General features: G+C 46.0%; 1 protein-coding gene across 1 annotated transcript in view; it reads right to left on the bottom strand.

Annotated features, from left to right (window-relative positions):
* The window catches only part of slgA (proline dehydrogenase slgA), a 339,042-nt gene that overhangs the window by 105,157 nt on the left and 209,639 nt on the right, over positions 1 to 24,246 (bottom strand). Inside the window, exons 3-4 of the mRNA XM_050183796.3 lie at positions 17,286 to 17,332; positions 8,721 to 8,867 (exon numbers count right to left, since the gene is read on the bottom strand). Coding sequence (XP_050039753.1) covers positions 8,721 to 8,867; positions 17,286 to 17,332 — 194 coding nt within the window. The remainder of the gene's footprint in view (positions 1 to 8,720; positions 8,868 to 17,285; positions 17,333 to 24,246) is intronic.

Genomic DNA, 24,246 nt, shown 5'->3' with positions numbered 1-24,246 from the left:
CCGAATGAAGTTGTTATCAGCTGTCGGCGCAACAATGTTGCGACAGATAACTGGAACTATAATTGCTTGAACAATATGGATGTCGCAACAGTGCTGACTACGCAGTGGTACTTCAATAACCTTTCGTATTTCAGCAGAACTTGGGGATGCGTTGCCAAACGTGTTGAATGAAATTCTGGTTTCTCCCGGTACCTGCAGTTGTAGTTTTACAGCCAGATCTTCTGTGATAAATGACCTCTGGCTGCCTCCATCCATAATCCCTCTGATGTATCTGGACCTGCTATTTTTAACGACAAAAGCGCAAAAAGTCTGCAGGTACACTTCTCTGTCCGTCTTTGCGCAAGCGTTTATGGAATCTCTGTCGCAAAGCATTACTGATTGGGACGAGACTATCCCTGCCGTGCTACCTGAAGCCACCGCTGGTCTCGAAGTTTCTGCTGTAGTATCTTCCTTTCTGTAGTTCGGGTCACACATACTCGAGGCGTGTCTTCCGTGACAAGCTGAGCACGTGAGTTTGACATGGCAAGACCATGCCTGGTGACCTCGTGATGTACATCTATAACAGCGAATATCCTTAGCTAGCTTCTCTTTTTTGGAAACAAGAGATAGGTTGGTGTTCGCAGGCACATGTACCGTGATTCTTAGATCAACAGAAGAAACACTCGTTCCAGCTGTATGATGCACTGTGCAGTATGGAAGCGGTGCTGCTCCCTCGAGTTCTCTCAGCATGGTCATTGACAGATCGTTGTGACGATATGTTGCACTGCTCTCGGCTTTCTAACTGAACACGTGTGAACATGAGCAGCTCTTTTAACTCCGCTTCCGATGTTGCAGCTGCCAGTGCTGGCTCCGAGAGGTTCGTATCAGGCCCGTGTTGACGTAAAGTCTGACTTCACACTTTACTTGCGTATATGCAAGAACAATCTCGTATGGCAATGCCTTCTGTAGAATATCTATCAGCATTGCATAAAAACTGAGAGCGGGTACTTTTAGTGCAGTAAGACAGCGGATATTTAGTTGCGCGGCATCATACAGCTGCGTCAGGCTGCGTACGTCGCTTTCAGATTTTACACGAGGTAGATGGCAAAGCGCTGTCAGGTGGTGCTGCACTATCCTTTGACGATCGCCAAAACGTTCTCTGAGAAGTTCTACGGCATCTGAGTAGCAAGCTTCAGTGGTTGGTAAACCGGCAATGGCTGCTGCCGCTTCCTTGGCAAGATAATGCCATAAATAGAAAAACTTCGTCGTTGTCGATATAGAATTATTGAGATGAACAGTCTGATCGAACTGCTCCCAGAAAGGTGCCCATTTGTGAATGTCGCCTTTAAATGTTGGCATATTAAGATTCGGTAGCCTTGGGCCAATTCTGGTCATAGCGTCAGGAACTGTCGGGGTTGCGTTCCGAGGAGCAGACTCCGCTGTACTGTCCACACGTCCCAAAGCGTCAATCGTGCACCGAATCTCGGCAAGCATGCTGATAGCTTGATCGTTATATTCTGCAGCTGTCATGTATTCTGCTTCGAGCTCATCATCGGCAATGTGCTCTTCAAGTGCATCGTTAAGTTTCGAGAGCTCGTTGTTGCTAGCAGATAGACGGTCAAAAATACCTGAAAGCTTGGGCTTGTCCACGGTAGGATCTGTAAGTAGCAACTGTGCTTCCTGCAGAATCTTCGTATTCTGTGCTCGTCGAGCCAACTGCTTAGTCTTGAGGTGATCCATCCGATTAGCTCTTGATAGATATCTGGTCTCCACGCCGAACACAACGATGCATTATCCGGTCATTCCTCACCGCTCGCAGCGCGAAGCGGTGGAGTAGAAGGCCCTTGGAGACATGTGACGAAGGTAACGAGTCCGCACAGAGGTTTTTGGCACGAAAAAATGTATAAAACTAACGAGACGTGAAGAAATCAGACAAAGAACTACTCATTGTTCCAACTTCTTCTCTTCGCAGTGCCTGCCTGCTCCATTTATTCGTCTTTTTTCTACAACACATATGAAATCACCCCTGCTTTATACATATAAGTTAGGTCCATCACCTCTTCATGAAGTCACTAGCTATAAATACCTAGGACTACCTATAAATACCAATACACTATCTTGGAATGATCACATCACTAACAGTTGCGCTTCAGCCTTCAGAAAACTATGCCTGTTGAGACACAAACTTAAGAAAGCCCCATCTAACGTTAAAATGCCATGCTACATCTCCTTAATTAGACCTAAGCTGGAATATGCTTGCACAGTTTGGGATCCATAAATAAAACTAATATCAATAGTCTTGAGAGAATTCAGAGAAAAGCGGTCAGATTTATATTTAACAAATTTTCCAGATGTGATTCCCCCACCGAACTTATGGAAATTAACAACCTTGAACCACTCGAACTTAGAAGAAAGAAATGGAGACTTCAATTCCTTAAACTACTTCACACCAACAATTTATCCCTTGAACCATCAGAACATTTATCGCAGTTATCGACCAGAACTACACGCCACCGCAGACATGATGCATTAACCCCTTACTTGGCAAGGACAAACACACATAAGTTTTCTTTTTTTTTTCTTGAACTGTAACCAAATAGAATTGTATTGAATCCACTTCTTAATCTTGCAATTTCATGGTTCTGTTTGTTTTGTCACTCTGATTTTCATTCTATGTACCATATGTCGCCCTCCCTGCTTGGACCATGTGTCCACAGTATTTAATAAATAAATAAATAAATAAATAAATAAATAAATAAATAAATAAATAAATAAATAAATAAATAAATAAATAAATAAATTTGCTTTTGGACGTGCAGGATTAGCAGACTGTGTACATGCACTCTGTCTTAGACACACAGAAGGCCTTTAGTAGACGGTGTCATGAGCTTTGACGATACTGGCAGGTGCTTTCTGCAGGAACAGCGACAGGGCACAACCACGATCTTGCTTATGTCCAAGTGGGAATTTCACTTAAATTTTACATGCAATAAGCTAGCTTGAATAAAGTGGTTAAGGGTCACGAAGATCGAGAGCACGACATAAACTGCGTTTCGCGAACACATTCTATGCTTTCAAGCTGCGATTCCACCGTGCAAGCTTTATTGGTTGTGTCAGCGACGTGGCCTCTTGAGACTCCACCATTTCAGAGGCTACACTACTGAATTTGCTGGGCTATTGACGAGTAGTTAAGAGCAGACAACAGCAGCCAGGAGAGTGACTCAGTCACGGTGCTTTTGAACGAAACCTTGGACAGAGCTGGACAGATCAAGTGACTGTGATACACTCTTCTGCCAGGGCAATGCCTCCTTTACTAGATGCCTGCCGCGTCGCTAGTCTTCCCATTGGAGCAGAGGTCCCCACAGTTCAGGGTAGTCGTGGAGAGACGGCGCTCACAGCTGACCCACTTCCTGTTGCGGAGGAAGTGACAATTACTAGGCTAGCGTGTACTCGACCAATGGCGTGACGACAGACCACGAGTCCTGCCTCCGGGATCGAAAACAGACGCTGCTAAAATCTCGGAGGCAGGGCTAGGTGATTTATGTTTGGAGCGGCCACCGCAGCTAGCGCTCGCAGCCAACCCGGGTTAACCCGGGTGGGGAAGAGTAAAGAGGAGAGGGGCAGGAACCAGCTTCTCGGCTTACGCGGCAGGCATCTAGTAAAGGAGGCATTGGCCAGGGCTAGCCAGACCAGAAGTCGCAGACAGTTTGCGGACAGCCTGGGACTGCATTATCGAAGGGGCCCAGTGTGATATGCAATGATGACATGGCACGCATGCAAGCAGTGGCAGGAAGAGAACAACAAAAGTAGAAAGAAAAAAGTTAGGGCTATATAATTTCTGATTCAAACTAGGTGACGGCAGAATCTGAGGCTGGTGATAGCCGTAGGAAAAAATTTCAAGTTGTCCCACCCCCAAATTTAAGTTGGCCCAGTCCAAAATTTCAAGTTGGCCGACCCGTACTTTTCAAGTTTGCCCAACCCCAAATTTCAGTTGGCTCACCCCTGAATGTCAAGTTGGTCCATTTTCAAATTTCAGTTGGGCCAACCCTAAATTTCAAGTTGGCCCACCGACAAATTTCATGTTGGCTCACCCAGAAATTTCAGTCGGCCCAATCCTACTATAGGCTTCCCCATGCATTTTCTAAGGGGCCCTATGTATCCCTATGGGTATGCATAAATCTGATCATATGGTGTTCTCTCTGATCAATATTTTTCTTTTAAATTCTTCCTTTTCACTTATAAAGCTACCAATCATCTACATTTACACTTATAACGATTAAATGTCTTTGCAAGTTATGTATTTTTGCGCAGGTACAAGGCATATCTATAGGTATATCTATAGCGGCCCCACAGCCACCGTAGTCCTCCATAAAGAAAGCGACAAAATCCCAATAAAGAAAGGCGTCAGGCAGGGAGATACGATCCTTCCAATGCTATTCACAGAGTGTTCACAGGAGGTATTCAGAGACCTGGATTTGGAAGAATTGGGGATAAAAGTTTATGGAGAATACCTGGAGAACGGAGAATTATGGAGAATGGAGAAGGGTGGGTCTAAAAATTAATCTGCAGAAAACTAAAGTTATTTTTAACAGTCTCGGAAGAGAACAGCAGTTTACGATGGGTAGTGAGGCACTGGAAATGGTAAAGGAATACATCTGCTTAGGGCAGGTAGTGACTGCGGATCCGGATTATGAGACTGAAATAATCAGAAGAATAAGAATGGGCTGGGGTGCGTTTGGCAGGCATTCTCAGATCATGAACAGCAGGTTGCCATTATCCCTCAAGAGAAAAGTGTATAACAGCTATGTCGTACCAGTACTCACGTACGGGGCAGAAACCTGGAGGCTTACGAAAAGAGTTCTACTTAAGCTGAGGACAACGCAACGATCTATGGAAAGAAGAATGATTGGTGTAACGTTAAGGGATAAGAAAAGAGCAGATTGGGTGAGGGAACAAACGCGAGTTAATGACATCTTAGTTGAAATCAAGAAAAAGAAATGGGCATGGGTAGGACATGTAATGAGGAGGGAACTTAACCGATGGCCATTAAGGGTTACGGACTGGATTCCAGGGAAGGGAAGTGTAGCAGGGGACGGCAGAAATTTAGGTGGGCGGATGAGATTAAGAAGTTTGACGGGACAACATGGCCACAATTAGTACATGACCGGGGTAGTTGGAGAAGTATGGGAGAGGCCTTTGCCCTGCAGTGGGTGTAACCAGGCTGATGATGATGATGATGACAAGGCATTAAACCTTTTGCGTGATGGGCAGATTTTGCTGGGGTATTCAGCAAAGAATGCTTACGCATTAAAATGAACGTAATAATCAGAAGGTGTGAGCAAGAGGTTGGCAGTCCCAGCCTACATGACTAGTGCAGTCATAGCTATTCTTGCTTGTTTTGAACGCTGTCTGCTTGACGCTTCCGTTGGTGGTAGTATTAACCAGCTCGCTCTTTAGAGCTCTTTGCCATTTCTGTAGCACCTTCTCACAACAGATTCACAGCATTTGTGCTATGAAACACCATTAAACCAGAATATGTATAGAAGCACTCTAATGCATTCCGGCATTTGTAAATGTCAGTGAGCATTTCAATCATCTCAAGACATGAGCTCCCGTGAGCAAAGGAGAGCTGAAAGTGTGAGAATTGTTCATTGCGTTCCATGCCTGTATATGTAAATGTTCTGTAGTAGTACTGAGCCTTGGGCTAGCTGGTGCATATTCGAAACGGATCCAGTGAATATACAAGGACGTAAAGATGCATAGTGGAGCTTGTAGCGCACATTCTAACCATTTTGATGACTGTATGTAAAACAAGAAACATGTTTTTTTATGTCCTTGTTTACTGTGTGCCATTGCACTTATTAAGATCAATCGTACTGGTGCATTCACGTATTTGTATTTGTCAATGAGTGCTTCAATCTTTTCAAGGCCCAAGCTACCCCGAATGAAAGAGTGCATAAGCTCATGGAGCCATGCCAATTTAAGTCAGTAATGTGGCAAGCTGCCAGAATGTTACCATAGGCTAGGCCTTCACGCCTCGACACCAATAACTAATCTCAAGAAAACTGCCATGGTCTTTGCTGTCGAAGTGAAGTGAAAGGTAATGAAAGTCTAGAACAACATGCACTTCCTGTGAAAGGGGAAAATGGGTCAAAAATAGCTACGCATTTGGCCTGAAGAAAGCAGGCCGGGCGCTGCCATGTCAGTACATGGCATAGTTTTTGTTTCGTTCCTATACCAGAAGTCTGTGCAAGAAGAAGCGCTTATGTAAGAGTGATTGCGCAGAGAGAAAGAAACACAGAAGGCACAGAGGCAAGTCAATGAACAGCATTTGTAGCATGTTGCAAGCATAAAAAAAAAGCAGAGCACGAGGCCCAGCAGGATGCTCACTACTTATAGTAGCTGGCTCGATGCAATAAGAAGAGCGCTTGACGAGCAGGGTTCTCAAGACAGCTCTCAAGAATGAGCACACAAAGAGAGCAGTAAAATTAAGTGAGAAGAAAGTGTTCAGACGGCACGCTTAGAGCACCAGGATGAAGCTCAAACTCCTTGAACAACAGACAAGAAGCACAGAAGGAGTTGTCCTACACATAACAAACCTAGCCATTGCTAATGAGCTACAGTGCATGGAAGGTAAAAGGTGCTGTCCATGCTCATGTCACGTAAGCCCATTTATGGGTGGCGATAAGGGGGTAAATGAGGATGCTGGGTGCGAGGTACCAGTGTTACCAGAACATGTACAGCCTTCATCAAAAGTATACTCCATGCATTCACCATTGTACATGTCATTCGGCTGTGTAGTCCTGTTACCCTTGTTCTACTGATGCTCCAGACCTCTGGATGGTGAGTACAAGAGTTCTTTTCACTCCCCACGGTGTTGAAATTTACGGTATAACCACAGGTACTGTATACCGTAAAAGTGTAATGGTACACAGTGGTACTGTATACCGTAAAAGTATAACCACACTTTGTCGAAGAGGAGAAATGCATTTGAAGATTAAAGAGGCCATTTCAGAAATACTTTGCCGTAAAAAGCACTTCAATACGTTCAGAAAAAGTCGAGTTATTGGCAATAAAACACCCTCTTCGCTGTGCTCCCATTCCTTCTTCAATGCCTTGCACTGCGAAGGCTATGGCGGGGTGGGGCGTGCTCCACCTTATAAATGCCACCGTGTTGCACAGTTCAAATTTGCTTTTGGATGCTGACATAGACACCCCTATTTCCGATTTTAGCGCCTACGACATGCCAAATTTAAGTCAAATGTGGTTGTCCTAACCGAGCCACAGCGTGCTTAGTGAGTGGACTTCTGGCGGCACACCACAGCGGTCGCAGTATCTACGCAACGTAGAAGACTGCAACTACATGCAACCGTAGTGCTTACTTCTCTCCACCTTCCAGGTTTCCGCAGAACTATTATGCCAAACTCTTGCCTTTGCTTCGAGTTGTTGATGAATTCGACTTCGCCCTGCCATCTGCTAGCCGCCTGGTTAGCTCAGATGGTAGAGTGGCTGCTCCGGAAAGGCGGCGGTCTCGGGTTCGAGTCCCGGAGCAGGACGAATTTTTCTTCAACTGCACGGCTTTTCTTTAGAGGAACCTGTGTAAGTTTTCGATTGTAGCAACTGCTACGAGTGGGCGGATGTCTCATTTTCCCTTTATTAACTGTAGTGCATATGGGAAGTGTTTGCTTTGTGCATGACAGGGCTAGAGTGCATGCTTGCACTCATATGCTACAGCCTGACCATGCTACGTGGTGCGAACCAGCTTTGTCCTTCACCACCTTAACCAACGAATAGTAGAAACATCCAATTTGTGCATTTTTCAAGCACTATCAATTAGTATGCCAAGGCGTCCAACCAGCCAGGAGTGAGCATGCGCTGGCAGGAATGTGTGTGTCTAACCTTAAGTTTTGCGTGGTTCGAGACTAGTTCAGGGTTCAAAACTAGTCAAAATTAGCAAGACCTGCCAGCTACGACACCGATAAGCAGGATGGCCAAAGTTTAATTTCTACACGGGCAGCAGCGGCCGAGCGTACGTGAGCAGACAATAGTTGGCTTCTTGCGGGAGTATGTAATTATTATCAACATTTAGAAGCACATTTTTGCTTACTTCAGCCTGTTTATTGAACTTCGTCAACGTATACACACAGTAACAGTAGGAAAAAGAACACTGATCCAAACAACCTTCTTGATTGACATCAGCTATTGGCTAATAGCAGCTGCGTATGGAAATCTGCCTTATTACAAAACAAAGCATCCAGAAAAGAATGATGAGTAGGCTTCTGTTGAAAACAGAGCATTTGAGAGAAAGGTGACTTCGCCCTCCGCTTGCAAGCTCCATGTGCTGCGTACGACAGCAAAACTTGGATGAGATGTTCATAGCAGCATATCATATCTTCAGACTATGTTTTTTCACCGAGCCCGAGCAGTGGTTCAGGACCCCTTTAAACAGCCTGCAGTCGGACTGTTGGTTGCAAGCGACGTAGCCCATAAACTTTTGACAAATAGTGTACATATTTTCCTTGGCTGTTGTCGGAAAAACACAGCATAAGACTTGCTACAGGTGTAATGTCATTTTAGACCTCGGAAGGTTCACCTTGATGTGATATTTGTACACACAGCTCAGTTATGGCCTCACAGCATGTAAGGTGGAGGCAGAAACAGAATAGTCGCTGCCTCTACCGCTTACCAACCGGTACGCAGGGTTGCAGTGCAAAGCCAACACAATCACTGCCGTGCCCCACCTGCCACAGCATCGATGCACTCGAGGAAGATGTCCATGTTCTTCTCACATTGTGCCTCATTCAAGTAGAAGTAAGTGCGCGCCATGACGTGCGGGTGTCGCCGGTCAGCAAATTGCTCGCTAGGCTGGAACTGACGAAGGTGGCCTCCTGCACAGTGCGGTGACATTAGACATTGGGTTGATGAAAAAGTAATATCCATTTGTGTGAAAAAAGAACATGGTTTACTTACACTAATTTCAGTTTAACGAGAAAATGGGATGAAGTGAAGACAACCACCATTTCTAACTTGCTTTCTTTAATGAAGAAATATGCACGAATTTAAGTATTGAACAAATATAGAAGGATTCTATAAAGAAGAGCACTACTGGCAGCTACTGTATTAGAAATTTTTCTTGAGTGTAACAGAAAAACCAGCAGTACTGTGCACAATGTAACACACTATATTGAAGTCAAGTCTAACATGCGCAACGCAGATGTGCCTCTGTTCAAGAAATGTCTATTTAACAGGCTCCTGCCAAAGGTGCAGAGCAGCAGATGAGCCTAAGCCGTAATAAAGACTGTATCAACAGTCAAAGCTACTTTGGACAAACCATGACTGTGTTTCACATTTTCAGGAAGTATTATACTAGTAATTCATTTTATTTACTACAAAGGACAAAACAGAGGAAACAAGAAAGAAGTTGTCCCCTGAACTGTACAGAGACCACGGAAAAGAAGACAAGGTAAAGAAATAGAGAAATAGGAGAGGAAAGCTACAATGTAAGAGATGTGAAAAAATAAGAAAACTTAAGTGAATACAGGGGCACGATCAGAGATCTTTGTTGGATACGCGTTCTGTTCGGTTGCTGCAATGTCACAAAGTGGCAGTATGCGAAATTTGTGAGAACAGGACAGAGATAGCAGCCAATCGGCAAGCGGTGAACTACCCGGAAGTTAACTTCCCTCGTTTGTCGTCTGCTTGCAGACAGTAAACTACAAAACGAAATGTTTTTCGTCTTCCAGTGAATGAAATCTTTACCTAAAAAATCTTTACCTTTACTAGGCAAAGCCTCCTCGACGGCGTCATCCAGCGACGCCTTGTCGCAGATCGCAACATTGTCCTTGGCCTCCACGTACTCGGCGAAGGTCGTGGTGAGGTTTAAACCCTTGAAATCGTCGTCGGCAAAGCCTGCATCGGCCTCGAGTGGTATCGAGGTTGTTGTGTCCCCAGCAGAGGAGGCAGTCTCTCGCGTAAAGCCACAGTGCTTGAACGAGTTAGCGATTGTGCTTCGGGACACTGGATTCCATGAACTGGCAATAAAATGTATGGCGTTGAGCACAGTGATCTTTTTTTCTGACTCGCTGTGCTCCATAGCCGCCAGCCAACGCTGCACTAACCACTTCTGGTACCCTTGCTTGACGCACTTAATGATGCTGGCATCCAGCGGCTGCAGCCGGCTTGTGAAGTTGGGCGGGGAAAAAAAACCTTTATGTTCCTCAGGCTGGACATATTGGGTGGGTGTCATGGTGCGTTGTCCATGAAAAGCAATATTTTCCTCGCCTTAGCACCCATTTTGTTATCCAGCTCCTGCAAAAAATTGCTGAAGAGCGAAGACGTCATCCATGCCTTCTTGTTGAAGTTGTAGCTGCACGGCAGCATCTTCAAGTTCTTAAAGCACCCTGGCTTTACAAACTTTCCAACAACGAGCACAAGCAGCCTCTCGCAACCGCCCTCGTTAGCACAGAATAGTGCTGTCACATGCTCTTTACTACGTTTGCCACCATGACAGCTGTCACCCTTAAACGGAAGGGTTTGGTCGGGCTGCATATGCTAAAATATACTGCTCTCGCCGGCGTTGAAAACGTCGCAAGGCTTGTATGCAGCAATCATCTCCGGCAGTGACTCCATACACTTGTTCACCGTTGAAATGTCCACGGAAGTGCTTTCTCTGCAGGAGCAGCTGTACACAATCCTGTTTCGTTTTTTAAAGCAATCCAGCCAATCGTTCGATGCCTGAAAGTTGTCGATACCCAGACACAATGCCACAAGGTCCGCCTTTTCTTTTAGAATGGCGCCGTCAACGTTGATCGCAGAGCTCCGTGCTTGATGCAGCCAGTTGAGGAGAACTTTTTCTAACTTCTCATGCTGTCCTTCTTTTGCTGCTTTCCGCTTGAGCCCAAACTTGTTGGCATTCTGCAATATCACCGCTTTGTTTGCCAGGATCGTCTTAAGCGAAGATTCGGGTATCTTAAGGTACTAGGCAATGCTGGCTTTCGTGGCTCCATGCTGCTTTTCTGCTTCCTCGATAATATTCAGTTTATCGCTGAGCGACAGTCTGCTTTCGGGACATTGTGCGTCGCGTTGCTCCACACAACTCAAGACCTCCGCTGAATGCTCGTCGCTAGGATTACGACGAAGAACACGTGCGATAAACCTAGGTGCTACCTTGTCGGCGATCTGCTGCTGGGAAACTGGAAGGAGAGAAATGCTTCCCCAATGTGACGAGAGGCGATGCCACCAAGAAGAGAGTGAAAAAGTGATTGTGGAGATGAAAAGGTGCTATTTCAGCACAGTGGGTGTCACGGGCGGCTGCTGGTGGAGGAGAAACGAACGATGAGACGAGGCAGGGAAGAAAGCTGCACTGAAGCGAACTGGTCCAGCGGTGCCAAGCGCTCCGCGTGTGGAGAGACGGAGCGAGGAAAGAGACTCGCAGCACTTTTCTTTCGTATTAAAGTGGAAAGTTGGGCGAGTTGGTGTACATCCATAATGAGAACAGTGCGAACAAGATCATGACGGAGTGCAGTCCGATGGCCTGTGTGCTTTCACTCCGTCGTCGTCTTGTTTGCGCTGTTCCCATTATGAACTTTTCTTTCATCCACTATTCTGTCCCGCGCTTCGTAAGGATCGTCGTATAACGTGGGTCAGGCGTAAAATTGCATTGGATAACCGGGGTTTTTAATGCATTGCTTTTACGGGGATTTCGTCGTGCTAATGCGTCGTAAAACACGGGTCGTCGCAAAACCGTAGGACGTATAACCAGGGTTCCACTGTACTTTTTTCTTCTGAAGCTTAAACACATTCTCAAATAGTAATACGTGTGACTACTACAATTTATAACTATTAGTTTCTCTGCGTCGTCCCTAGGTGGTGTCATGTACAGTGAGGAAAAAGAAAGGAAAAGAAACGACAGGAGCAGTGGCGCACTTTTCAAGAGGCAATAGCAGCATTCCAGTGGCTCACTGCCACCCGATGATGGGCCGAGTTCGCCACACAACCAACGCACGATTTGTTTCAAGAAACGAAAGCGAAGCTGAAATTTGCTTTCTGCTGTTTCTTCAAACACGTTTTGCACCTCCAATGCTCTCGTTCCTCCTCAAGCAACGCCAATGCAACAACTGAAGTTCCCATTGCAAGCGCCATTTTCTCGAATTAAACTATGGATTGGATTTGAATGTGCCATTCCGAGGCCAAAGCCGCCGCTTGGATCCAATGCATGGATCCAAGAGACGCAAGCATGCAGACGCAAGCATGGTGTGTCTGGTGTACCACAACATGCGCCATGCGAAGCCGGTCGCGTAACAAGCGTATGATCCCTCCAAACTTCCCAACTCCTGTTGGGTTTGGTGCCTAGCAGATGACTTGCTCAGTTGCAAAATGATTGACAGGAGCGTGTCCTCATTTTGACGTCGCCAAAAACGTGGCTGCACCCCGCGGCTGGTGATGTCGGTGCGAAGTAGGTCAATAGTGCGCGCTAGTAACCGAATGAATGCGCCGAACAATGATCTCTGATCGCACCCCAGAAGGGCATAGCTATAAGTAATGAGAAACTACCACAAAAATAAAAAACATACATGCAGACAGCACTCCCAGTTATTAAATTAATACAGACACATGTCCACATGCACACAGAAGCATGCACCAATACACAGAAATAGAAAAGTAAATGTTCAATGAACTCAGCTTGTCTTCAATTCGGAAAAGGTTAAACACCATGAAATGTAGTTCATTTGTTCATTTAGACAATATTTTATGGGAACACCACTATGATCAGCGACAGCAAAGCCATTGGTGAAAGAGGTGGAAAAGGAAGAACGCGCAAGCAGTGGTGTGAGCCATAGCTGGGTGATCTAGGTGCCGCATGCCAGGACTGGAGCCTGCTGGCATGTACGGTGGAACTAAGTCATTCCCACATTGGTACCTGCAACGTGGGGCCCCAGCTGCAACAGACCATGGCCGTGGGGGAAGGCAGCCAGCACCTGTTCCACAGCTAGTAGCGTCTCGTACCCCAGCCTGGTGTACCTCTGGTGTTTGATGAGGGGCGCCTCTCTTTCGCCATCATCGGGCCTGGCGTGGGACCCAGGAGCAGCGTGGTCTCCTACGTGCTGCTGCAGCTGCCGTTGGAAAGGACACTGCCAGTGCGGGTGACGTCATCAACGAGATGGCTTCGACACCACCTCTGGGAACACCTGTGTCCCTTAACGGTGCAGGGTGCAGACTTCTATGCAGTCGCTTTTGCGCACCTAGTGAGCAGTGTCCGATACTTCGGCGAACTTCGCCACAGTCAGCTAGGGAGCACATGGTGAGCAGTGGCTGGCGTTCCTGGACCTCAAGAAGGGAGATCTTCCCCTCCTGTTGCCTGCATGCCTAAGTGGCTGGCACTGGTCTCTGTGCGATGACATGGCTGTGAGCAGGCGACTGCACCTTCCAGCTATCTGCTGTGCGCACGTATCAGAACGAAGTTGATGAGGAAGACAAGACCAGGTGTGCATCCAGGAACGGTTGAGGACCTTCATGTTTCTGCAAGATCTCGGCAGCTTGGAGCCTGCACTATCTGGTCTGCCCCAACTTCACAAGGTGTACATCCGGGAAGCCCACCATGTTTAGGACCTTCGGGTTCCTGGAAGACTTTGGGGACCTCGACATCGCCTGCTCTGCCGATCCCAGTTTGGTGCAGCAGTCTACAAGATTTTGTCCAGCCATGTCGTCGCTGCAAACTCCTGTGAGCCAACGCCACCATTGCCTTCACAGAAGGAAGGGCAGTATGAGAATGCCGCTATGTTCAGTGACATCAAAGCCACTGATGGAAGAGGTGGAAAACTAGAAACTCGTGAGCAGTAAAACAAGCCGTGGCTGAGCCCTCTTGGGCGCAGCCGATCAGGACTGGGGCCTGCTGGCGCAGACTGCAGAACTGCGCTACTGCCACAATTTATATTGTTGCAGTGAAGAAGACGATTAACAAACTGAAACAAGGAGGACAAAGTCCTGTGTCACCAAATGACGGCTGCCGGTGTCATATTTTAAGAAGGAGTGCAGCCTTCTGAGTGGGTCGTGTTGTTCCAGCCTGTGTGAAATACTAGTGCTTGCTTCTGCCTCGTAACATTTTTTTTGGTGGAGGTGCGAGGTAACCAAACGAAGCTTCTCAGAGGACACCGTGGAAGTCCTACCATGACCGCTGATGGTGCATCCACGGACTGTCCGCCCACGGCACAGCTGACTCTGACCTCCATCATCTTGGTACAACCTGAGAACCTGTAACCTTCCATGGCACTGATAACACTGAGATTGAAAAGACTGGATTTAATGGCACGAGCGTATAAGCGATCACAACCGGTGGGAGCCAATGGTAATGTTGGCCAACATTATACTTTATCTCCAAGGAACAGCATGAGTTTGGTTCAAGGTGCTTGAAGTCGACATAACAAGCTCGGACATCTGTAAGGAAAAGCTACGAAACCATTCTGGGAAGCCCTTTGGTCACCAGCTCGCAGCTAAGAAGGAGCTTGCAGGCTATGCTCCTACGTCATTGAATCTTATGTTGCATACATTTAGGATGCCCTTGTGTTCTGTGGTAAGGTCGACATCAACACGATGAAGTCGGACAAGGTCGGCCACATATTAGAGGAGATTACACATGATGCCTTCAACCTCCTCATATGTAAGAACTGTGACTCAGTAGACACCATTATAAAAGAGTATCGTTGTTTTGTGCAAGTGAAGAGCCATCACATAGCTCATCAGTTCAGCAGGCCACCTAATAGGTGTGCAACATCTTTTTGTAATGACCTGCCATCTGTACATCACACAACCAGCCAGGAATCTTCGACACTGATTGCTATGCCTCCTGCCGGGTTTCATCTAGACTGTCTTCCGGAATAATGTGACCTCCACACCACTGACACAAGCCAATCGCCAACTTGGTTATTGCTTCCCTTCGTCCCATTCTTGCTACTACCACTATTCCAGACCCTCCAATTGCTAGCTACCTGCGCCCTAGGTTTCCTGTTTGTCGCAACCCAGCCGACTGGAGAACACAGGATGACAGCCTGGTTTGTTTTCATTTCTCTCGTGCTGGACATATCTCATGGCACTGTTGCATTCGTTGGCCATCGTCACCCCAGTATTCCGAACAACCGTTTGGAGCAAAGTCCTCACCATTTTTCTGTGCATGTTCAGCCTTCTAACAATGACTGCAGAAATACAGCTTTTAGGACAAGCTGATCACCACATTATCCTAGACCTGAGGAGGGAACGGAAGAAACTGGTCCATAAGAAACCGATCAATGAGTTAGCGGTAAGAGGGAAAATAGAGGAATTCCAGATCAAGCTACAGAACAGGTATTCGGCTTTAACTCAGGAAGAGGACCTTAGTGTTGAAGCAATGAACGACAATCTTGTGGGCATCATTAAGGACTGTGCAATGGAAGTCGGCGGCAACTCCGTTAGGCAGGATACCAGTAAACTATCGCAGGAGACGAAAGATCTGATCAAGAAACGCCAATGCATGAAAGCCTCTAACCCTACAGCTAGAATAGAACTGGCAGAACTTTCGCAGTTAATCAACAAGCGTAAGACAGCTGACATAAGGAAGTATAATATGGATAGAATTGAACATGCTCTCAGGAACGGAGGAAGCCTAAAAGCAGTGAAGAAGAAACTAGGAATTGGCAAGAATCAGATGTATGTGTTAAGAGACAAAGCCGGCAATATCATTACTAATATGGATGAGATAGTTCAAGTGGCTGAGGAGTTCTATAGAGATTTATACAGTACCAGTGGCACCCACGACGATAATGGAAGAGAAAATAGTCTAGAGGAATTCGAAATCCCACAGGTAACGCCGGATGAAGTAAAGAAAGCCTTGGGAGCTATGCAAAGGGGGAAAGCAGCTGGGGAGGATCAGATAACAGCAGATTTGTTGCCTCATGACCTCGAGCGTACCTGAATCTTGGAAGAACGCTAGCATAATCCTAATCCATAAGAAAGGGGACGCCAAAGACTTGAAAAATTATAGACCGATCAGCTTACTCTCAGTCGCCTACAAACTATTTACTAAGGTAATCGCAAATAGAATGAGGAACACCTTAGACTTCTGTCAAGCAAAGGACCAGGCAGGATTCCGTAAAGGCTACTCAACAATAGACCATATTCACACTATCAATCAGGTGATAGAGGAATGTGCGGAATATAACCAACCCTTATATATAGCTTTCATTGATTACGAGAAAGCGTTTGATTCAGTCGAAACCTCAGCAGTCATGGAGGCATTACGGAATCATGGCGTAGACGAACCCTACGTAAAAATACTGAAAGATATCTATAGCGGCTCCACAGCCACCGTAGTCCTCGATAAAGAAAGCAGCAAAATTCCAATAAAGAAAGGCGTCAGGCAGGGAGATACGATCTCTCCAATGCTATTCACAGCGTGTTTACAGGAGGTATTCAGAGACCTGGATTGGGAAGAATTGGGGATAAGAGTTAATGGAGAATACCTTAGTAACTTGCGATTCGCTGATGATATTGCCTTGCTTAGTAACTCAGGGGACCAATTGCAATGCATGCTCACTGACCTGGAGAGGCAAAGCAGAAGAGTGGGTCTAAAAATTAATCTGTAGAAAAATTAAAGTACTGTTTAACAGTCTCGGAAGAGAACAGAAATTTACAATAGGTAGCGAGGCGCTGGGAGTGGTAAGGGAATACATCTACTTAGGGCAGGTGGTGACGGCGAATCCGGATCATGAGATGGAAATAATCAGAGGAATAAGAATGGGCTGGGGTGCGTTTGGCAGGCATTCACAGATCATGAACAGCAGGTTGCCATTATCCTTCAAGAGAAAAGTGTATAACAGCTGTGCCATACCAGTACTCATGTACGGGGCAGAAACCTGGAGGCTTACGAAAAGGGTTCTACTTAAATTGAGGACCACGCAACGAGCTATGGAAAGAATAATGGTGGGTGTAACGTTAAGGGATAAGAAGAGAGCAAATTGGGTGAGGGAAGAAAGCGATTTAATTACATCTTAGTTGAAATCAAGAAAAAGAAATGGGCATGGGCAGGATATGTAATGAGGAGGGAAGATAACTGATGGTCATTAAGGGTTACGGACTGGATTCCAAGGGAAGGGAAACGTAGCAGGGGACTGCAGAAAGTTAGGTGGGCGGATGACATTAAGACGTTTGCAGGGACAACATGGCCACAATTAGCACATGACCGGGGTAGTTGGAGAAGTATGGGAGAGGCCTTTGCCCTGCAGTGGGCGTAGTCAGGCTGATGATGATGATGATGATGCCAACGACAAGATCCTCACCTGATGGCTGTCTGTCTTCCTTCACTGGTGCTTGTGAGCTGCATGCCCTGCAAAGCCACACATTGATTTTGTTATGCCATAGTTCACAGATCACAGGACTTTTCTGCAAATTCTGTACAACTGAGGGACGTGCAGCAGGCCAGAAGTGTGGTAGCCCCTTTTGTGTGACTCGCACCTTGACATCTCACACTACAGTAAAACGCAGCTGATTCTCAATATACTACAAACCCCAATCTAACAGAATATGCTAGCTGCATTGAATGCAACATGTATGTTGCTGTAACTTGCAATTTTGCGTGGCCATTCTGATATAATTAAGTCCACGCATATGTATTGCAAGAAAACACAGAGATATTTGGAAACAAAGTTTTAAAAAAAGGAAAGAATAGGAAAACTGCAGCGAAAGAATTCACCATTTGCAATGTTTCTATGTACAAATGTTGCCAGCAAGCACAGCCAAGCAAGGAGCTCATGAGTGTTGGGTAAAATAGTGTTGCTGCTTACTGAGTGTTTAGGCTGCAACTATAACTTTATAGAAAATAGAATATTTGAAACAAAATGATTTTCATATTGTAATGTTCACAGATTAACTTCTCAGTTATAAATTTAGGGAGCTTGCTGTAATTGTAGAATTGATGTGAGCCAGTTTTAAAGCATAACTATTTGCTAGAAACTGTGCCAGCATATATTTTGAATAATGTAGACTCAAGGTACATTAAACTCCCATTAAGACAAACTCAAAGGTACTGTGAAAATCACTTTATTGTATCAGATGTTTATCTTAATAGAATAAATTTTCAAAACGAAAGTTGGGCTCTGCTGCAGCCTAATATTCACGGCACAAAACAATGAATAAAACAGCATTAAAACCAAAAGGCAGACGTTAAAAAAGACATACTGATTTGCGTGATACAAAGCATCATTTTATGCACTCTTGTTTAGGCTACGAAGTAAGTATTTCTTGGTGGCACTCTGAAAACCTGTGCATTGGCCAAAACACCGACATTTCACCTAGCTTGCTGAAAATTCTTCACTGTCTTTGTGTTGCTGACAAAACGCATGAAAGCACCGTACTTCTACAACTCTAGGCTGATCCCTGAAATTTGTAAGGTTGGAAAGTAAATGAAACTTTCCTCGCATGTAAGGTGAACAAGAAAAAAAAAAGGCATTTGACTGTAAAAATAACATGCAACATCATGCAACATCATAGAGAAGTTTATTTTGCTATAATAGCAGCTTGGGGGCTTGTTGGTTTTCCATTTTGGTGTTAACAGCGCGAAATGTAGATGAGACATGAGACGAGAAGACGACACCACAAGCGCTGTGGGAAGTTGAGAGTAAAACATTGAAAGGGGCCCGAGATATAAGAAATGTATTTCGCTAGGAGAGCAGCTTGAGCTTGTTGGTTTTCCATCGTGGTGTTAACAGCGTAAAATGTAGACTGGACACGAGACGAGAAGATGACACCACAAGCGCAGCCCTCATTGCCCTCATTGTGAACACTGTCTGCTGACCGAGAAGTGGTAACAGCATTGAGATGTAGCATCTTTAAAATGCTCACATAATCCAATAAGTCAGCATTTCATCCTACACCACTGCTGGTGTAGGATGAGGATGTAGCATCCAGCTGTCCCTATTCACTACCTGACTAAGCAAACAAGACAAGTTGAAGTAGACAGGAGTCAAAACTTGAGATCAATACTTTGTTTGTCTGCAACATTCTTCCCCTTCTCCTGCATGATCACCCTCATTACAAACATTCCCGCTTCTCTGTGTCCTGATAAAATTAGCAACATGTTTTTTCCACCTCAGAGTATCGACTTTTCTTCAGCAGGTCTGGCAGTTGCAACCAAACTGCATTCTCGAATCTAAACAAGCCCACAACTGTCGTACATTATTTTTAAAGAAAAGTGTTGGCCTATACTTGACACCATTTAACCCACTTCTGTTCATAATGCAGGAATTCGTTTGTGCTATCTCCTGTGTGCTGTTCCCCGTTCTTCTGGGCTCTGCATCAGCCATCCACGAGAGGTGCCCTTTCCCGGCAAGGCTGGTCACCGTGGACAACCAGCGCCTACTTCCAGCATTGGCAACTGCGGTTTCTGCGATGCCGGAACCTGGAAACTGGTTGCTCGAAAGGGAATTCAAGGCCATACCGTCATCGACTTGATCAGGCGCACTGTGTGTAAATCCTCGCCAGCTGAACATGCTCTGTGGGCTCGGTGGCTGTGCCACGACACGGTTTAACCCACTGCTGTTCATCATGCAGGTCAGTAACCAGTATCCCCTTTTTGCTAAAAAATCTAGCAATTCATGCCTTATTCAGCTACTGAGCCCTCAGTGCTGTGTTTGTATCAAGTCTGATTGTATGAACATTGTTTGTTCTTTGCTACTGATGTTATCCAGAGACATTGAAACTAACCCAGGACCCCCCACCCTAAATGAAATACTAATGAACTGATAGGCTTCCAGTCAAGCTCAGCTCATTGGTAACGTGCTGAGCCTAAAAAGCCAGCTCTCAAGCACCGATAAAACCATTTCCGAACTAGGCAAAAGAATCGACAGTTTAGAATCCCACTACCATCAGCTTCAAATGCTCCGAACGGAGTTAGACACTGTTGCAATCACCACCTCCCAGACTGCTCGACAGGTTTCGGTATTGGAGACTCGGCTGGACGACATGGAGAACCACTCCCGATGAAACAGCTTGTTGTTTTACGGCATAGTGGACGACACGCCATCCGAGACTAACGCTCAGTCTGAGGAGCTAGTCACTGCATTCTGCAGGGACCGTTTCAAAGTATCTATTGAATCAAAGGAAATAGAGCATGCCCACCGTCTTGGTCACCACTTGCGAGACCGGTGCTGCCCCATAATAGTAAAATTTAATTCTTTCAAAGCCAAGGAAATTGTTCTTGCTAATGGTCTTCAACTTAAACATACAGATTTTAGCATTGGGGAAGATTTCTCGCCTCATGCCCAGAACACACGGAAGCACCTTCATGCCTTTGCTAAAGAAAAATCTGGTCCTTTTATTTATGGTATAAAACATTATCTATGGGCTCCAAAAGTTACGTATTCGACGATGCCACTGAAACTGTAGAAGAAAAATTGTAGCTACCCCCTTCCCACCCCAGATCATTAAATGGTTCTGTTCTTGGTCACAAAGCTAATCTTTCTTTTCAATTATTTTCGCAAACATTCGCAGCTTTCTTTCTAAACGCGACCACGTGTCGAACCTTGTATCTTCATCCAGTAGCAATTTACTTATACTAACTGAAAGGTGGTCAACTTCTGACGTCATCGACGGTGAAGTTTTATCCGACTTGCCCAACTTTAATCTTTTTAGAAACGATCGTCCTGGCACACGTAGCGGGGGCGTTCTCATTGCTGCAAACAAAAACTTTCATGCTCTGCTATAAAAATATCCTCCTACCTTGAAATATTATGGTTGATCTGTCGTTCCGCACCACAGTCGGTGCTCTTAGGTTTTTGCCGCAGGCCTCTAGAAGTAGTCCAGAGTTTTCACGCGAACTTTATAGTATTTTAACCAAACTTTCGACCAAATACCCAACTGCTTGTGTTGTTCTCTTTGGAGACTAACTTTCCGAACATCGATTGAATGAACCTAACCTCGTCAGAACCCAATGCAAAAGAAGCTAACGAATTTTTTTACGTCTGCCTAAACTTTAATCTCAATCAGCTGATATCACAACCTACACGAGTCACTCGTGATACCGCCAATATTCTTGACATAATTTTAACAACGGATCCAGGCAGCCTGTCTTCTATAACATTACTAAATGAAATAAGTGACCACAAAGTAATTCCCGCTAATTTTGCATTTGTTCCAAAAGTATGTCAAGCTTGCAGTAAAGCAATGAGACTATATAACAAGGGGAACTATGCGGCCATCATTCGTGAACTTGATGCCTTTCTTCCATTGTTTCAGGACAATTTTTGGGAGTGACCTATTAGCGAAAACTGGTTACTCTTCAAAAACAAAATCAATCGGTTAGCTGATGAATTCATCCCTAAGGTAATTTTCCGTCCCACCCGCCAAGAACCTTGGTTTTCTAAGTCATTACAATCACTTGAAAACAAGAAGAAACGCCTTTTTCGTGTCACGAAGACTAGAAACAGTGTTTGCGCATGGGACAAATACAACATTGCAGAAAAAGCATATTTAAGAGAAGCGAACAACGCCAAGTACTCATTTTTTCACAATGAGCTGCCAAAAATCCCTGCTGATTCACCCAAATGTTCCTGGCAAATTCTAAACCTACATGACACCCCTCCCATTATCCTTACTAATCAATCTGGTCAAGAAGCAAGTTGTTCAGAAAGTGATATGAAGTGCTGTGCCACACGTGTCAAACATGATTGGTTCTTTTTATGTTACGTCATAGGCAAGCAGGCTATATATATAGTTCGCTGTCACTGAAATAAAACAGTGCGGTACGTGCTCTTGGATCGTCTCCGTCACTCTGCCACCCGCTGCAACAGTGGCGACGAGGGTGACCACCCCGCAGAACCCCCGCCACAAACAGTGGCGTCTCGGAAGCGCTGCGAGTCTTGCTGGGTACTGAAAGCAATCGAGTCTATGGAGCATCGGCGGTCATGGCCCTGGCTACGAACCTCGGTACCCCAAGTTTCGACGAAAATCAAGATAAGTGGGATATTTACTTGACTCGACTGGAGGCATTTTTTGAAGCAAATGATATTGACAGATGATAAGAAAAGGGCGCTCTTGGTTTCGACACTGTCAACGAAGATGGTAGGCGTTCTTGCTGGACACTGCGCCCTCCAGAAAGTAAATGGCTTGAGTTACAAGGACGCACTTACCATCCTAAATAACCACTATGCGCCGAAGACTAATGAGGTTGCTGCAAGTTACAAGTTCTTTACAAGGGATCAGGCTGCAAGCGAATCTGTCCGGGACTATGTTGTTGAGCTACGCAAGCTTGCGGATAATTGTCACTTCGGCACCAGTTTGGACCGTATGTTCAAGACCGCATTGTTTGTGGCATCCGGAATCGGGCAGTGCAGCAGACGCAGCTTGAAAAAACTGAGCTCACACTTGCCCAAGCTGAAACGATTGCCATAGCAGCAGAGACAGCCGCATTCGAAGTAAGCGCCATGACTCGACCTGATAATGAGGCAGCGGTGTGCACTATAGCGAGTAAATCGCGCCGATATCAGACCTTCACCAAAAATAAGCAAAACCATACTGATTGCGCACGCTGCGGAAACTACGATCACGAAGCAAGCGACTGTCCGCACAAAAAGGATCAGTGTTTTCGCTGTCGGAAGACAATTCGCAAGAAAATGCCGCTCCCAGTCGGGGCTCCGGGCTGGTCGTAGGCGCGATGGCATCGCTAACGCAGTTCATTATGAGAGCGCTGTATCCGAAACGAAGGAAGGCGATATTTCATCAGTCTTCACATTGCAGGAATCACGGGAAAAGAAATCTTTGGTCCAGGCTTTCCGCAGAGTTATCCACTGGGGTGGCGTGCCCTTGAACATGATTATTGACACGGGATCACCGTTTTCTATCATTCCGCAGGAGGTGTATCTAAAGCACCGTCTGAGTTGGCCACGCTTATCGAAATGCAAACACACGCTCAGCTGTTACTTGGGCAAGCTACCCATTGTCGGTGAACTGCACCTTGAAGCCCATTTTGCGGGGAAGACTGTACCTGCCACATTGATAGTTACAGGTTGCTCGGGTCCCAGCCTTTGCGGAAGGGACTTAATCCAAGCGTTCTCGCTTTTGCCGTCCGGATTTCTCGCTAGGGTTCAATCGACGTCAGCAGATCCCGACAGCCTCAAGACCGAGTTTCCTGCCCTTTTTGAGCCAGGACTGGGAAACATTCAGGGGCCACCTGTGAAATTCCACATTCGAGAAGGCGCCCAACCGAAGTTCCACAAGGCGCGGTCAATTCCTTATGCTCTTCGTGAAAAAGTGGAAACTGAGCTGGACCGTTTAGCAGAGCAAGGCATATTATCGCCCATAGCACATTCTGAGTGGTTGAATGGGCTCTGTTTCTAAGCCAATATAGCTACCGCATAGACTACAAGGCCGGCAAGGAAAACGCCAATGCGGACGCACTCAGCCGCTTGCCCGTGCCGATAACAGACGTTTGTCGATCGGGCACCTTACCAGAATACGTGTTGTCTTCAGAGACCCTTGACAGCTTGTTCGTGCCAGCGGATGCCATACGGGTGCTGACGAACGGAGATGAAAACCTTAGCGTTGTGCAGCACTTTGTACTGAATGGATGGCCTAAACGCATGTCACCGTGTCACAATCACTTTCAACCTTATTTTTGCAGAAGACTGGAGCTGTCAAGCGTAGAAGGCCTGCTCTACTGGGGTCATCGCATCGTCGTACCCCGCAAAGCGCGAGTCTCCATGCTCGCTGAGCTACATCGGTCACACCAGGGTGCATCTGCGATGAAAAGACTGGCTCGGACGCTGTTCTGGTGGCCTGGGTTGGATGGTGAGATCGAAAGCCTTGCACGTTCGTGCATCTCATGTGTACAAGCTCAGCCAATGCCCCATCGACAGGTTCCTATCTGTTGGCCAGAAACGGGCACCAAATGGTCAAGGCTTCACATTGATTACGCCGGACCGATAGAGGGACGCATGCTGTTGATAGTCGTCGACTCGCATACTAAATGGATTGAGGCACTTCCCGTCAAGTCGGCGACCACAGAAGTCACAATCGCGCGGCTTCGAGAATTGTTTGTGCGTTTTGGCTAGCCGCAAACAGTTGTATCAGATAACGGGCCTCAGTTTGCAAGTCAGCAGTTTTCCCAATTCATGACTGTCAACAACATAACTCATCTACATAGTGCGCCGTACCACCCACAATCTAATGGTCTGGCGGAGCGTGCGGTCCACACAATAAAGGATGGCCTTCTTAAGCACTCGATGGTGAACGATCTCGAAACAAAAC

The sequence above is a fragment of the Dermacentor andersoni genome, chromosome 3 (genome assembly GCF_023375885.2).
Source record: "Dermacentor andersoni chromosome 3, qqDerAnde1_hic_scaffold, whole genome shotgun sequence".
In the NCBI taxonomy this organism is placed as follows: Eukaryota; Metazoa; Arthropoda; class Arachnida; order Ixodida; family Ixodidae; genus Dermacentor; species Dermacentor andersoni.
Note: the sequence above shows the minus strand (reverse complement) of the source record. Positions and strands in the feature narration are given on the sequence as shown.